Genomic DNA, 12,823 nt, shown 5'->3' with positions numbered 1-12,823 from the left:
AGAATTTGTATTTCCTGGTTCAGGATTCTCTCCTCGAACGCTTCCAAGGCTCTTCCGACCGCTAATAATTCTCGGAAGTTGGAAGACGACTCCCTTTGGTGTCGATCCCAGGAACCCTGGGCCTGTAGGCCCGCCACGTGGGCTCCCCATCCCCAGGAACTGGCATCCGTAGTTATCCTGAGGGGATTTGACTGGTTCCACTGAAGGCCTCTTTCCAAGTTCCGAGGAATGAGCCACCACTTTAGAGTGTTCTTTACCGACTCTGGAATGGAGACCCTGGAGTCTAGGGATGTTTCCTTCCCGTCCCAGGAGGAGAGGAGGAAGGCCTGTAGTGGCCTGTAGTGGAGCTGAGCCCACGGAACTGCTGGGATGCATGAGGTCATAAGTCCCAACAACCTCATGATCTCCCTGAGTGAAATATCTGCTGTTCCCCTGACAGACCTGACCACTGAGATGAGTCTCTGGACCTTGTCTACTGGTAGGAGAAGCTTTTTCTCTAAGGAATCTATTAAGAATCCCAGATAGATCTTTCTCTGTTCTGGGAGGAGAGAAGATTTTTCTCTGTTTATAATCCATCCTAAGGATTCCAGTGTAGTCAGGACGGTGGTCAGGTCCGTGAGAAGAAGTGCCCGACTGGGATTGAACAGCAGCAGATCGTCGAGGTAGGGGACAAGGGAGATGCCTTTCAGATGTAAAAAGGCGACCACCTCTGCTAGCACCTTTGTGAAAACTCTTGGGCTGGAGGCAAGCCCAAAGGGGAGAGCGGTGAATTGCCAGTGTTGGATCCCCTGAGGGGAAACAATGGCGAATCTCAGGAATCTTTGATGGTCCTGGTAAATGGGGACATGGAGGTAGGCGTCCTTCAGGTCTATGGTTATCATAAATACCCCTTCTAAAAGAAGTCCCTTGAGACTGTAAATGTTTTCCATGCGGAACCTCTTGTAGAGGAGATAAGTATTCAGGGGTTTTAAGTTGATGATTAGACGGAATTTTCCCGAGGGTTTTGGTACTACGAAGATGTGAGAGTACACCCCCTGACCCTGTTGGTCTACCGGAACTGTGACTATGACCCCCTGTTGTGCTAGGTCTGACACATTCCCTAGAAGGCTTGCCGCTTTGAGGGGATTTTGGGGTAAATGAGTGAGGAGGAAAATTGGTGGGGGAAGATGGCGGAATTCCAATCTGTAGCCTTCCTTCACTATCTGCAAAATATGAGGACTCTGCGTTATGCTTTCCCAAGCTGAAAGAAATCGGGAGAGCCTTCCCCCGACTCTCGAGTCACTTGGAGTCTTTTCCAGCGGGTTTAGGATCAGGGAAAAGGATTCCCCCTTTTGGTTTATCCTTCCCTGTGATCCACTTCCTATTAAAGGCCGCTCTTCGGTCTGAAGGTCGATTTTTATTCTGGGGGCCTCGAAAAAATCTCCTCCTATTTTGTTTAGGTTTGGGAGGGAACCGTTTACCCTTTTCTGAGGCCCTAGTTAGAGCCTGGTCTAAACCTGTCCCAAAGAGGAAGGATCCCTCAAAGGGTAGGGCACAGAGACGGGATTTGGAGGCCAAATCTCCTTCCCATGTTTTGAGCCATAGTGCCCTTCTTGAGGCGTTAATAAGAGCGCCTGTTTTAGCAGAGGCTCGAGCGGACTCAATTGATGCGTCTGCTAGATAGGCGACAGCGCTACCTATGACTCTAAGGGAATCTCGGATATCCTTAAACTTTGAAGTCTGTGGGATATGTTCTAACATCCTGGATAGCCAGGTATCCGTATTCCTGGCAATGCAGGATGAGGCCAGGGCGGGCCCAAGGGCTGCCGCATTAGCCTCCCAGGCCCTGCGAAGGGAGGTCTCTGCCCGTCTGTCTAGTGAATCTTTTAAATTCCCAGCATCCTCAAAGGAGAGGTCAGACTGTCTAGACAGTTGAGCTAGGGAAGCGTCTAGTTTAGGGACTTTGAAAAATTTGTTTTCTAGTTCCTCCTTAAAGGGACAGCGCCTTTTCCAGGTTTTGTACCTAAGTAACTTCTTTTCAGGTTCTGCCCACTCTTTTAGAACTAAGTCCTGAAGAGATTGGTGAACTGGGATAACCTTTGGCTGGGGTTTAGCTAAACCCTGGTACATCTTATCCTGTGCTGACACTAGTTCGGTCGGCTGCTGAATCCCCTCAGAGGTATAGATAGCTGCCAGTAAACCACCCATGTCATCTGCTGAAAAAATGAATTTGCCTGATCTAGCATCTTCATCCTCCTCATCTGTCTGGCTATCAATGAGACCTTCTTCCTGAGCCTCTGAATCCTCAGAGTCTGACAGAAGAACGTCCCTAGCCCTCAACAATTTTGGAGCCGAGGTGGATAAGCTTTCCTGTGAGGAGGGTCCAGCTGCTAGGGGATCAGGTCCTTTGGGTTTTAAGGCTTCCTTAAACTCTTTTAATGTGGAAAGCATCTCTGACTGAACCGTCAGGAATTCTTTCATTATTAGCGAAGTTTCCTTCCCTGTAAGTTTTTGAATGCACTTAGCACACAAAAGCTTGGAATAGTCAGTGGCTAGCTTAATGCTACAATTCCCACATCTTTTAGCTTTAGATGTATGTTTAGCAGAAACACTAGAAGCCTCCCCCTGGGCAGTAACCTCTTCCCCTGAAAGTAAAAGACAAGGCTTTAATACAAAGGGAGTAGGGGGAAGGGAAGGGGGGTGTGTGGGGAATAAGGACCCAGTCCAAGTGCCCCAATGAAGTTTCTGGAGGTAGACTCACCCTTGGTGGCTTCCTCTGCAGCAGCGGTTAGTGCCGGGCGGTCCTCACGCTCCATGGCACTATCGAATCGGGCGCCACTCTCTCCCCTGCTGCGCTCCGAGCGTGTGAGCTAACGCCGATGGCGGCCGCCATTTTGGTGAAGACCGGAACCGGAAGTACGTCATCACCATGCGCCGCCATCGATGCAGCGTCGAATGCTGGCTCCACCGAGAAACGAGCCTGGGAGAACAGCAGCCGAGTCCACAGCCCGGAGATGCATCTTTACCCGGCCCAGCAGGTAGGAAGACGCTCGGGAGAGAGGGATTCCAGCCACCTAGGTGTTCTGAGGTAGCCACTATCCCAGATACACCTAGCCGGGGGGGGTTTCCAAACATGGTTTTTCCTTCCGCTCCCCCCCCCCTCAATACAGGGAGACCCTCCGGACAGGCAATAGCCTCACTGAGCTCAAGGCCTCCCAGGACCCATGGCTCACCTTCCAGGAGGGGGACCACCAGCCCCAGGCCTTAGGTCTTTTTGGAAAAACAAAAAAACGTTTCGCTGGGGGAAACACAATCATGAACTGAGGTGCACGGGGAGGGGCGGGGTTTTTAAACCTCTTTTTGATTGTGTTTCCTGTCAGGTGGAGCCAGTCTACTCTCAAGGTGCCGTCCTGGAAGACGACTCGAGAAATATTGCATTTTTTTCAAAATTGCCGCTCTATTTTTGTTTATAGCGCAAAAAATAAAAACCGCAGAGGTAATCAAATACCACCAAAAGAAAGCTCTATTTGTGGGAAAGAAATGACGCCAATTTTGTTTGGGAACCACGTCGCACGACCGCGCAATTGTCAGTTAAAGCAACGCAGTGCGGAATCGCAAAAACTGGCCGGGTCCTTTACCTGCATTTTGGTCCGGGTCTTAAGTGGTTAAAGCAGGGTTAGGTTATAAAAAAAAAAATATCCCACGATTTGAGCATCTCACGGAGCACTGTTCAATCCATCATCCAAAAATGAAATAAGTATGGTACAACTGCAAACCTACCAAGACATGGCCATCCACCTAAACCGACAGGCCGGGCAAGAAGAGCATTAATTAGAGAAGCAGCCAAGAGGCCCATGGTAATTCTGGAGGAACTGCAGAGATCCACAGCTCAGGTGGGAGAATCTGTCCACAGGACAACTATCATGCCACATACACACGACCGTTTTTCGGGTTCTAAATTTTTTTTCATGTCATAAAAAACAATTGTGTGTGGGCTCTAGAGCATTTTTCACGATCTAAAAAATGGGCATTAAAAATTTTGAACATGCTCTATTTTTTCACTACGTTTAGAACGTTGTAGTTTTTAAGGTTGTAAAAAATGGTCGTGTGTGGGCTTTAACGACGTTGCTCAGAAGCAACATTCAGTAAGCACATTCATCACGCAGAAACAGACAGAAAATCGCGAATCGTCTTTTACTAACACGAAATCAGCAAAAGCAGCCCCAAGGGTGGCGCCATCCGAATGGAACTTCCCCTTTATAGTGCCGTCGTACGTGTTGTACCTCACCGAGCTTTGCTAAAGCATTTTTTTTTTCACGATCGTGTGTAGGCAAGGCCGTTTTAATGATCGGTGTGGAAAAACGGTGTTGTGTACGCGGCATTAGTCATGCACTTCACAATCCTGGCCTTTATATAAGAGTAGCAAGCAGAAAGCCATAAGAAGTCCCGTTTGCAGTAACTTTTGCGAAAACCAATCAATATACACTTATTGCGATTTTTTTTTTACCACAAATATGTAGAAGAAAAATTATTATTATTTTTTTTTTAATTGGGATATTTACTATAGCAAAAAGTAAAAGATAGTGGCCCAGATTCTGATACGTTACGCTGCCGCAGAGATACGCCCACTGTATGTCATTTACGTTACGCCGCCGCAAGTTTTTCAGGCAAGTGCTTTATTCACAAAGCACTTGCCTGTAAAGTTGCGGCGGCGTAGCGTAAATCACCTGGCGGAATTCAAATTCGGCGGGTAGGGGGCGTGTATGATTTAAATGAAGCGCGTCCCTGCGCCGAACGAACGGCGCATGCGCCGTCTCTAAAATATCCCAGTGTGCATTGCTCCAAATGACGTTGCAAAGACGTCATTGGTTTCGACCTGAACGTAAATGACGTCCAGCCCCATTCACGGACGACTTACGCAAACGACGTAACTTTTTAAAATTTCGATGCGGGAACGATGGCAATGCTTAACATTGGCTGCGCCTCATATAGCAGGGGCAACTTTACGCCGGGAAAGGCCTAACGTAAACGTCGTAACTTTACTGCGTCGGCTGCGCGTACGTTTGGGAATTCGCGTATCTAGCTAATTTGCATACTCGACGCGGAAATCGACGGAAGCACCACCTAGCGGGGAAAAAAAAATTGCAGTTACGATCCGACGGCGTAAGAGACTTACGCTTGTCGGATCTGATGGATATCTATGCGTAACTGATTCTAAGAATTAGTCGCATAGATACGACGGACCAGATTAGGACTTACGACGGCGTACATGGCGCTGCGCCGTCGTAAGTCCTTTGAGAATCTGGGCCAGTGTTTTTTTTCAAAATTGACGCTCTTTTTTTTTGTTTATAGCGTAAAAAATGTAATACCGCAGAGGTGATCAAATACCACCAAAAGAAAGCTCCATTTGTAAAAAAAAAAAAAAGGATGACAATTTTGTTTGGGTACAACATCGCACGATCGCACAATTGTCAGTTAAAGCAATGCAGTGCCGTATCGCTAAAAATGTCCCGATCATTGGGCAGCCAAATCCTCTGGGGCTGAAGTGGTTAAAGCAAGTTTGATGCATGGGTTTGTCCTAAAAAAAAAAAAAATTGTAATTGAAATCCCCGAGCCCTGCACACTCACCTCTTCAGTCTGAAGACAAAGGAGTTGAATGGCCAGATGCAGCAGCCTTTTAGTCAGGTTGTTCTTATCCTCAGTTATCCTGTTGCGTTGACTCTGGTGCAAGAAGACTGTAGTTTGTGAGATGCTCTCCATTGTTTAGCAATCAGGAGAGCAATTCTGAAAAATTAAAAATGTGTTTGATCAGTGTTGTATGGATGAAAGAAGTAACAGTTGTGGTTATTTACATTCAAGATATTTTATGTAAAAGAGTAACCTGGGGTATTATGCAATCCTTACCCATTCACATAGGGGGGTTAAACCCTGGCCGACCGCTGCACGACTATATACGTTGGCAGAATGGCACGGCTGGGCAAATCGACGTGTGTGTATATATATATATTATATATATACACACACACACACACACACACGTCGCCTTTAGGCCTAGGGTTGCGCGCGCAGCGAGCTCCGTGAGTTTGACTCAATGTCCGCCAAGAGTCCCGTGTTCGTCTCACGGAGAGGAAGAACGAGGAAATGCTGATGTAAACATGCATTTCCCCGTTCTGCCTAGTGACAGGACACTGATCACAGGCTCCCTGTGATCTGGAGCGGTGATCAGTGTCATGTCACACGTAGCTCCGCCCCCACACAGTTAGAACACATCCCTAGGTGACACTCAACCCCTTCAGCTGCCCCTACAGGTTAACCCCTTCACTGCCAGTCACATTTACACAGTAATCAGTGCATTTTTATAGTAACCGATCGCTGTGTAAATGTGAACGGTCCTAAAATAGTGCTAAAAGTGTCCGATGTGTCCGCCATAATGTCACAGTTACGATAAAAATCGCAGATCGCCGCCATTACTAGTAAAAAAAAAAATGAACAAAAAAGCCATAAAACTATCCCCTATTTTGTAGACGATATAACTTTTGCACAAACCGATCAATAAACGCTTGTTGCGATTTTTTTTTTACCAAAAATATGTAGAAGAATACGTATCGGCCTAATCTGAGGAAATATAAATATATTATACCCGCGCCCCACTGGCACTGCCCAAACACATTTTAACAGGCATTTTGATGGTCTTGGCCGGCTCCGAGGCTAAGCTGCGCATGCATAGTTCCGAGCCGAGCGTCACAGCCATATTTTTTACTGGCAAACTTTTCTTCTTACTGGCATGAGAAAAGTTTGGGTGTGTGTCCCCAAAGTCACATTGTCTGTGTGCGGGAAAGTGTGCCCACACGGATGTCATATGCAGTTGCTTCGCCCCAATTGATGGCCTGCACAGAACACCTGTGTATCCCCATGCAGGTAAACACGGCCATCACATAGATATATATACAGTACACCATGTGTAAACGAAGCCTTACTGTCAGTCAAAGTTTCACAGTGCTGAAAAATGGCCTGGACAGGAAGGAGGTTTAACATACTGGTCTTCGATTGGTTAAAGCTGGTTTAGCGATGAATTTTTTTGGTATACTACACCGGGGACATAAGGGACATAACTTGCCTCCAGTAAAGGGTGTCCTACGTCCTGCTGCTTATTGTAGAACGCCTCTTCCCTGATATTGGATCCTCCTGTCAGCTGTGAACTTCCAGCACTGCACGGGTTAATGGAAACAGCTGTGACGGTAAAAGTCTTTTGATGCCCGCCCCAATACATATTTAGCACTGTAAGGCCTTTTATACTTTACACTGATCTGCACTGCCAACTACATTCCTAGAACTCTGATAACACACACACTGGCCTTGGCAATTCGTTGCCTAATTGAGATGTTTACTTCCTAAAACAGTTTTACATCGAAACTGAACCCTTTGATTTACCGTATATACTCGAGTATAAGCCTAAAAATGCCCCCCTCGGGTTATACTCGAGTTACCTTTTTGTGCCTGATCTCCCGAATTTTAGGGACCCGGTACCGGCCGGACGTAGGTCCCCTGACACACATGTAGCCCCACTCTTCCACTACAAGTGTGCAAAGTTTGTTGTCCGGGGGTCCTACGGCCGGGGAGCACCGTTTTTTTAAAATCTGGGCACCCCTTCCATAGACTCCCATGTTAAACGGTCATTTCTCTGGTGATTTCGGGGACCCGGTACCGGACGGTCGTAGGTCCCCTGGACCCGAAACATGGCACACATGTAGCCCCATTTCTCTTCTACAAGCGTATAAAGCTTGTTGTCTGGGGGACCTACGGCTGGGAAGCACCGATTTTTCAAAGCCGGGCACTCCTTCCATAGACTCCCATGTTAAACGTCTAGTCATGGGCACAGTGAGGCATGCAGATGGACACCCTAGGCTTATACTCGTTTTAATAAGTATTCCTTGTTTTTTTTGTAGTAAAAGTAGGTGCCTCGGCTTGTATTCGGGTCGGCTTATACTCGAGTATATAAGGTAACTGTTTCCCCAAAAAATCAAGGCATGCAATGAATTAGAACGGTCACAGTTGTTTGTACTCTCAACCGAACTACCAAGCCAGTGGGTAAGTTCCCCTTTAACCACTTAAGACCCGGACCTTTAGGCAGGTAAAAAGGAGCTGGCCAGTTTTTGCGATTCGGCACTGCGTCGCTTTAACTGACAATTGCGCGGTCGTGCAAAGTGGCTCCCAAACAAAACTGGCGTCCTTTTTTTCCCACAAATAGAGCTTTCTTTTGGTGGTATTTGATCACCTCTGCGGTTTTTATTTTTTGCGCTATAAACAAAAATAGAGCGACAATTTTGAAAAAAATGCAATATTTTTTACTTTTTGCTATAATAAATATCCCCCAAAAATATATAAAAAACATTTTTTTTCCTCAGTTTAGGCCTATACGTATTCTTCTACCTATTTTTGGTAAAAAAAAAAAAAAAAAAAAAATCGCAATAGGCGTTTATCGATTGCTTTGCGCTAAATTTATAGCGTTTACAAAATAGTTTTAGATAGTTTTATTGCATTTTTATAAAAACAATTTTTTTTTACTACTAATAGCGATTTTTTTCGTGACTTAGACATTATAGCGGACACATCGGACAATTTTGACACATTTTTGGGACCATTGCCATTTTCACAGACAAAAAATCATTAAAAATGCATTGTTTACTGTGAAAATGACAATTGCAGTTTGGGAGTTAACCACTAGGGGGCGCTCAAGTGGTTAAGTGTGACCTCATCTGTGTTTCTAACTGTAGGGGGGGCGGGGCTGGACGTGTGATGTCATTGATCGTGTTTCCCTATATTAGGGAACACACGATCAATGACAGCGACAGTGAAGAACAGGGAAGCTGTGTTTACACACAGCTCTCCCCGTTCTTCAGCTCCGGGGACCGATCGCGGGACTCCAGCGCCGATCGGGTCCGCGAGTCCCGCGGTCACGGAGCTTTGGACCGGGTCGCGGGAGCGCGCCTGTGACCCACGGCTGGGCACTTAAAGGGGAGTTCCAGCCATTTGTATGTTTATTAAAAGTCAGCAGCAACAAAAAGTGTAGCTGCTGGCTTTTAATAAACAGGCACTTACCTGCTCCAGCGCTCCAGCGACGCGCCGGCCGGGGCTCCGCTCCTCTCCCCCCCTCCCCGGCGTCTTCATCTTCAGTGTGGGCACCCGGCCGTGACAGCTTTCGGCTTCACGGCCGGGCACCCACTGCGCATGCGCGAGCGGCGCGGCACTGCGCATGCGCGAGCGGCGCGGCCCGGCGCCACGCCGTGTAATTGGCCAGGAGATCGCCTAGGACCTGTGACGTGTCCTAGGCGATCGCCTACAGCAGCCACTTCCTGAAGGCGATTAAGCTTAGTCGCCTACAGGAAGGAGGAAGTGGGACAGGAAGTCCCACTCGTGCTGAAGCCCCCACTCCCCTCCCAAAAAAATTACATGCCAAATGTGGCATGTAAGGGGGAGAGGAGTGGGTTAAGAGGAAGTTCCAAATTTGGGTGGAACTCCTCTTTAAAGAGGACGTACATGTACGTGCTTGTGCCCAGCCGTGCCATTCTGCCGACGTAAATGTGCAGGAGGTGGTCCTTAAGTGATTAACAGGCAATTTTTATGCGGGCACGTGGCATGCCTACATAAGCGCACGTGTAAACACTTCAACACGCCGTAATAAAAATTAGAACGGTTTCACGTGATACCTTGGGTGTCTGTTCTCTGCTAATTAGCCGCTGGACCACGTTTACAGGCAGCGGAAGAGGGTCCCCCTCATTCCCACCACCTTTTTCTGGTCCTCGATCACCTTTATGGTAATCCGGTAGAACTGCTGGCTTCATTCCCAGGCTCCCCAGTGGGACAGGAGAGCCTGGTAATGAAGCCAGCAGTTCTACCGGATTACCATAAAGGTGATCGAGGACCAGAAAATCCCCGATCAGCTCTATAGTATAAGAAGCTGGAAGCGACAAGTATTTTGTCACTTCTGTTTTTGCCAGGATGTAAACAAGCTTTCACTGGTTTGTAAAAGCAGAAAGGGCAGAGGGGAGATCTGGGGTCTAATTGACCCCAGATCATTCAATAAAGAGGACCTGTCACTGCTCCAGCTATCATAAAGGATGCTGTTCATCCCTTGAGATAGCCCAAAAAAAAGAAAAAGACCATGTAAAAAAATAAATGAAAGGCGAACGCATACCAGCATGCATATGTAAATTGGGGTTCGCACCACACATGCGAGGTATCCCCACGAACATTATAGCAAGAGCAATAATTCTAGTGCAACTTTAAACTACAACTGGGGGTTCCAGGTACAATCATTTTCTAGCACAAAAATGCAGATTTTTTTTATAGACCAATCACAGCTGATCATCGTGTAAACCAGGAAGTGCCAGCAAACGGCCTGGGCAGAAACAACCAAACGCTCGATGCGCCTAAACGTATTACACACATTTGGAGGCGTCAAAATGCTGCTGCCAGGAGAAATAGCATAATATCCTGTGTGAACGAGGCCTAGTTCCGCTTTAACCACTTCCCGGCCGCCGCATGTAAATGTACATCCACAGAATGGCACGTACAGGCAAATGGGCGTACATGTACGTCCTTGCCTTTCCGCGGGTCGGGGGTCCGATCGGGACCCCCCCCCGCTACATGCGGCGGTCGGGTTCCCTCGGGGAGCGATCCGGGACGACGGCGCGGCTATTCGTTTATAGCCGCTCCGTCGCGATCGCTCCCCGGAGCTGAAGAACGGGGAGAGTTGTATGTATGTGGCTTCCCCGTGCTTCACTATGGCGCTGCATCGATCGAGTGATCCCTTTTATAGGGGAGACACAATCGATGACATCAGTCCTACAGCCACACCCCCCTACAGTTGTAAACACACACTAGGTGAACACTAACTCCTACAGCGCCCCCTGTGGTTAACTCCCAAACTGCAACTGTCATTTTCACAATAAACAATGCAATTTAAATGCATTTTTTGCTGTGAAAATGACAATGGTCCCAAAAATGTGTCAAAATTGTCCGAAGTGTCCGCCATAATGTCGCAGTCACGAAAAAAATCGCTGATCGCCGCCATTAGTAGTAAAAAAAAAAAATTAATAAAAATGCAATAAAACTATCCCCTATTTTGTAAACGCAAACCAATCGATAAACGCTTATTGCGATTTTTTTTTACCAAAAATAGGTAGAAGAATACGTATCGGCCTAAACTGAGGGGAAAAAAAATGTTATATATGTTTTTGGGGGATATTTATTACAGCAAAAAGTAAAAAATATTGAATTTTTTTCAAAATTGTTGCTCTATTTTTGTTTATAGCGCAAAAAATAAAAACCACAGAGGTGATCAAATACCACCAAAAGAAGGCTCTATTTGTGGGGAAAAAAGGACGCCAATTTTGTTTGGGAGCCACGTCGCACGACCGCGCAATTGTCTGTTAAAGCGACTCGGTGCCGAATCGCAAAACCTGGCCTGGGCATTTAGCTGCCTAAAGGTCTGGGGCTTAAGTGGTTAACTTCAGCCTCTGAAGATTTTACCCCCTTCCTGACCAGAGCACTTTTTGCAATTCGGCACTGCGTCGCTTTAACTGACAACTGCGCGGTTGTGTGACGTTGCACCCAGACAAAACTGACGTCCTTTTTTTCCCACAAATAGAGCTTTTTTTCTGGTGGTATTTGATCACCTCTGCAGTTTTTATTTTTTGCGCTATAAACAACAACAAAAAAATGGCGACAATTTTGACCCCCTGAGGAAGACATGTGACCCCCCCAATGAACTCACCTGATACTGATCACATGGGAGGAATTGAGGAGGGGTTTATCCCAGTATAACCTCTGACCCCAGAAACGGTCTGGAGAGCAACAAAAAGGTAAATCCCCATGTGGTCTGCATGTAACTGTGAAAAAAGAAGAAGAAAAAAATAAATAAAGTATGACTAAAGACAAATGAAAGAGGAATGCACTGCATCCTATGATTAGAGGTATTACATCCATAGATTTATCAGCACACCATGTTAACCACTAGAAATAGGAGTACAAAGTTACTCACAAGGGCTACAAGAAAATGGCGGCCGCCTTCTCCCAAACTCCTTCTACAAATAAACCCGTCTGTCCCTCGGTGCAGAGCTGCAGAAGATGCTGAAATGTACCTCTACTTACCGGGCGGGCAATGTATATATGGCGGGGAGACTGACCGGAGGAGCCGCACGAGCTGCTTCAGAGACAGATGGAGTTAATACCATGTGAGCGGCGGAGCCCCGTCCGCGCATGCGCATTACAGACCTTCACCGACAACTTTGACGGGCGCTAACAACTGGAAAGGAAATGGGGCCAGTTGTCACCTGAGAGAGGGGCCAGCGGGAGAAAGGGGGCAATGGGAGGTCCATAACAGCCAATCAGTTTCCAAATATATTTGCACAATGATTTACTAATGAAGCATGCTGACAATTGGTTATTTACTGCATCTTACATATATAGACTCCTGAGAGCGGAACTTTACTCATGACAACTTCATAAAAATAATGGTATTTAGCAAGGAACATACATTCCACATTAACAATCATTATACTACCAAAGCCAGTGTGCGCTGTAAATTGCCTCCAGCATTGCTCCTGTTTCGTCTTGCTGGAGGCAGGGCTGGTGCTATCACTAGGCAAACTAGTCAGGCGCCTAGGGCGCCCTGCTGCCTATGGCGCCGGTGTCTTGCCACATTCGGCTCCCCATCACAGATTGCTCCGGAAGTGACGTTCCGTCGCCGCCATCTTGCTACACCCCACACCATTGCACAGTAATGATAGAGTGAGAAGGGGGCAAGCGGACATCTTGTTACACCCACTGGAGTTTTAGATTT

The 12,823-nt window shown here is 47.0% G+C and overlaps 1 protein-coding gene across 5 annotated transcripts in view; it reads right to left on the bottom strand.

Annotated features, from left to right (window-relative positions):
* LOC120909273 (zinc finger protein 567-like) overlaps positions 1-12,290 on the bottom strand; it is a 91,907-nt gene extending 79,617 nt beyond the window's left edge. Inside the window, exons 1-3 of one of the 5 annotated variants that reach the window (XM_040321005.1) lie at positions 12,023-12,290; positions 11,756-11,870; positions 5,608-5,763 (exon numbers count right to left, since the gene is read on the bottom strand). In XM_040321005.1, coding sequence (XP_040176939.1) covers positions 5,608-5,739 — 132 coding nt within the window. In that variant the 5' untranslated portion in view covers positions 5,740-5,763; positions 11,756-11,870; positions 12,023-12,290. The remainder of the gene's footprint in view (positions 1-5,607; positions 5,764-11,755; positions 11,871-12,022) is intronic. The other 4 variants (XM_040321006.1, XM_040321009.1, XM_040321007.1 and 1 more) reach the window with 4 other exon arrangements.
* Between the last annotated feature and the right edge of the window lie 533 nt (positions 12,291-12,823).

Source organism: Rana temporaria, chromosome 8 (assembly GCF_905171775.1).
Source record: "Rana temporaria chromosome 8, aRanTem1.1, whole genome shotgun sequence".
Classification (NCBI taxonomy): Eukaryota; Metazoa; Chordata; class Amphibia; order Anura; family Ranidae; genus Rana; species Rana temporaria.
This window is presented reverse-complemented; position numbering and strand designations above follow the sequence as displayed.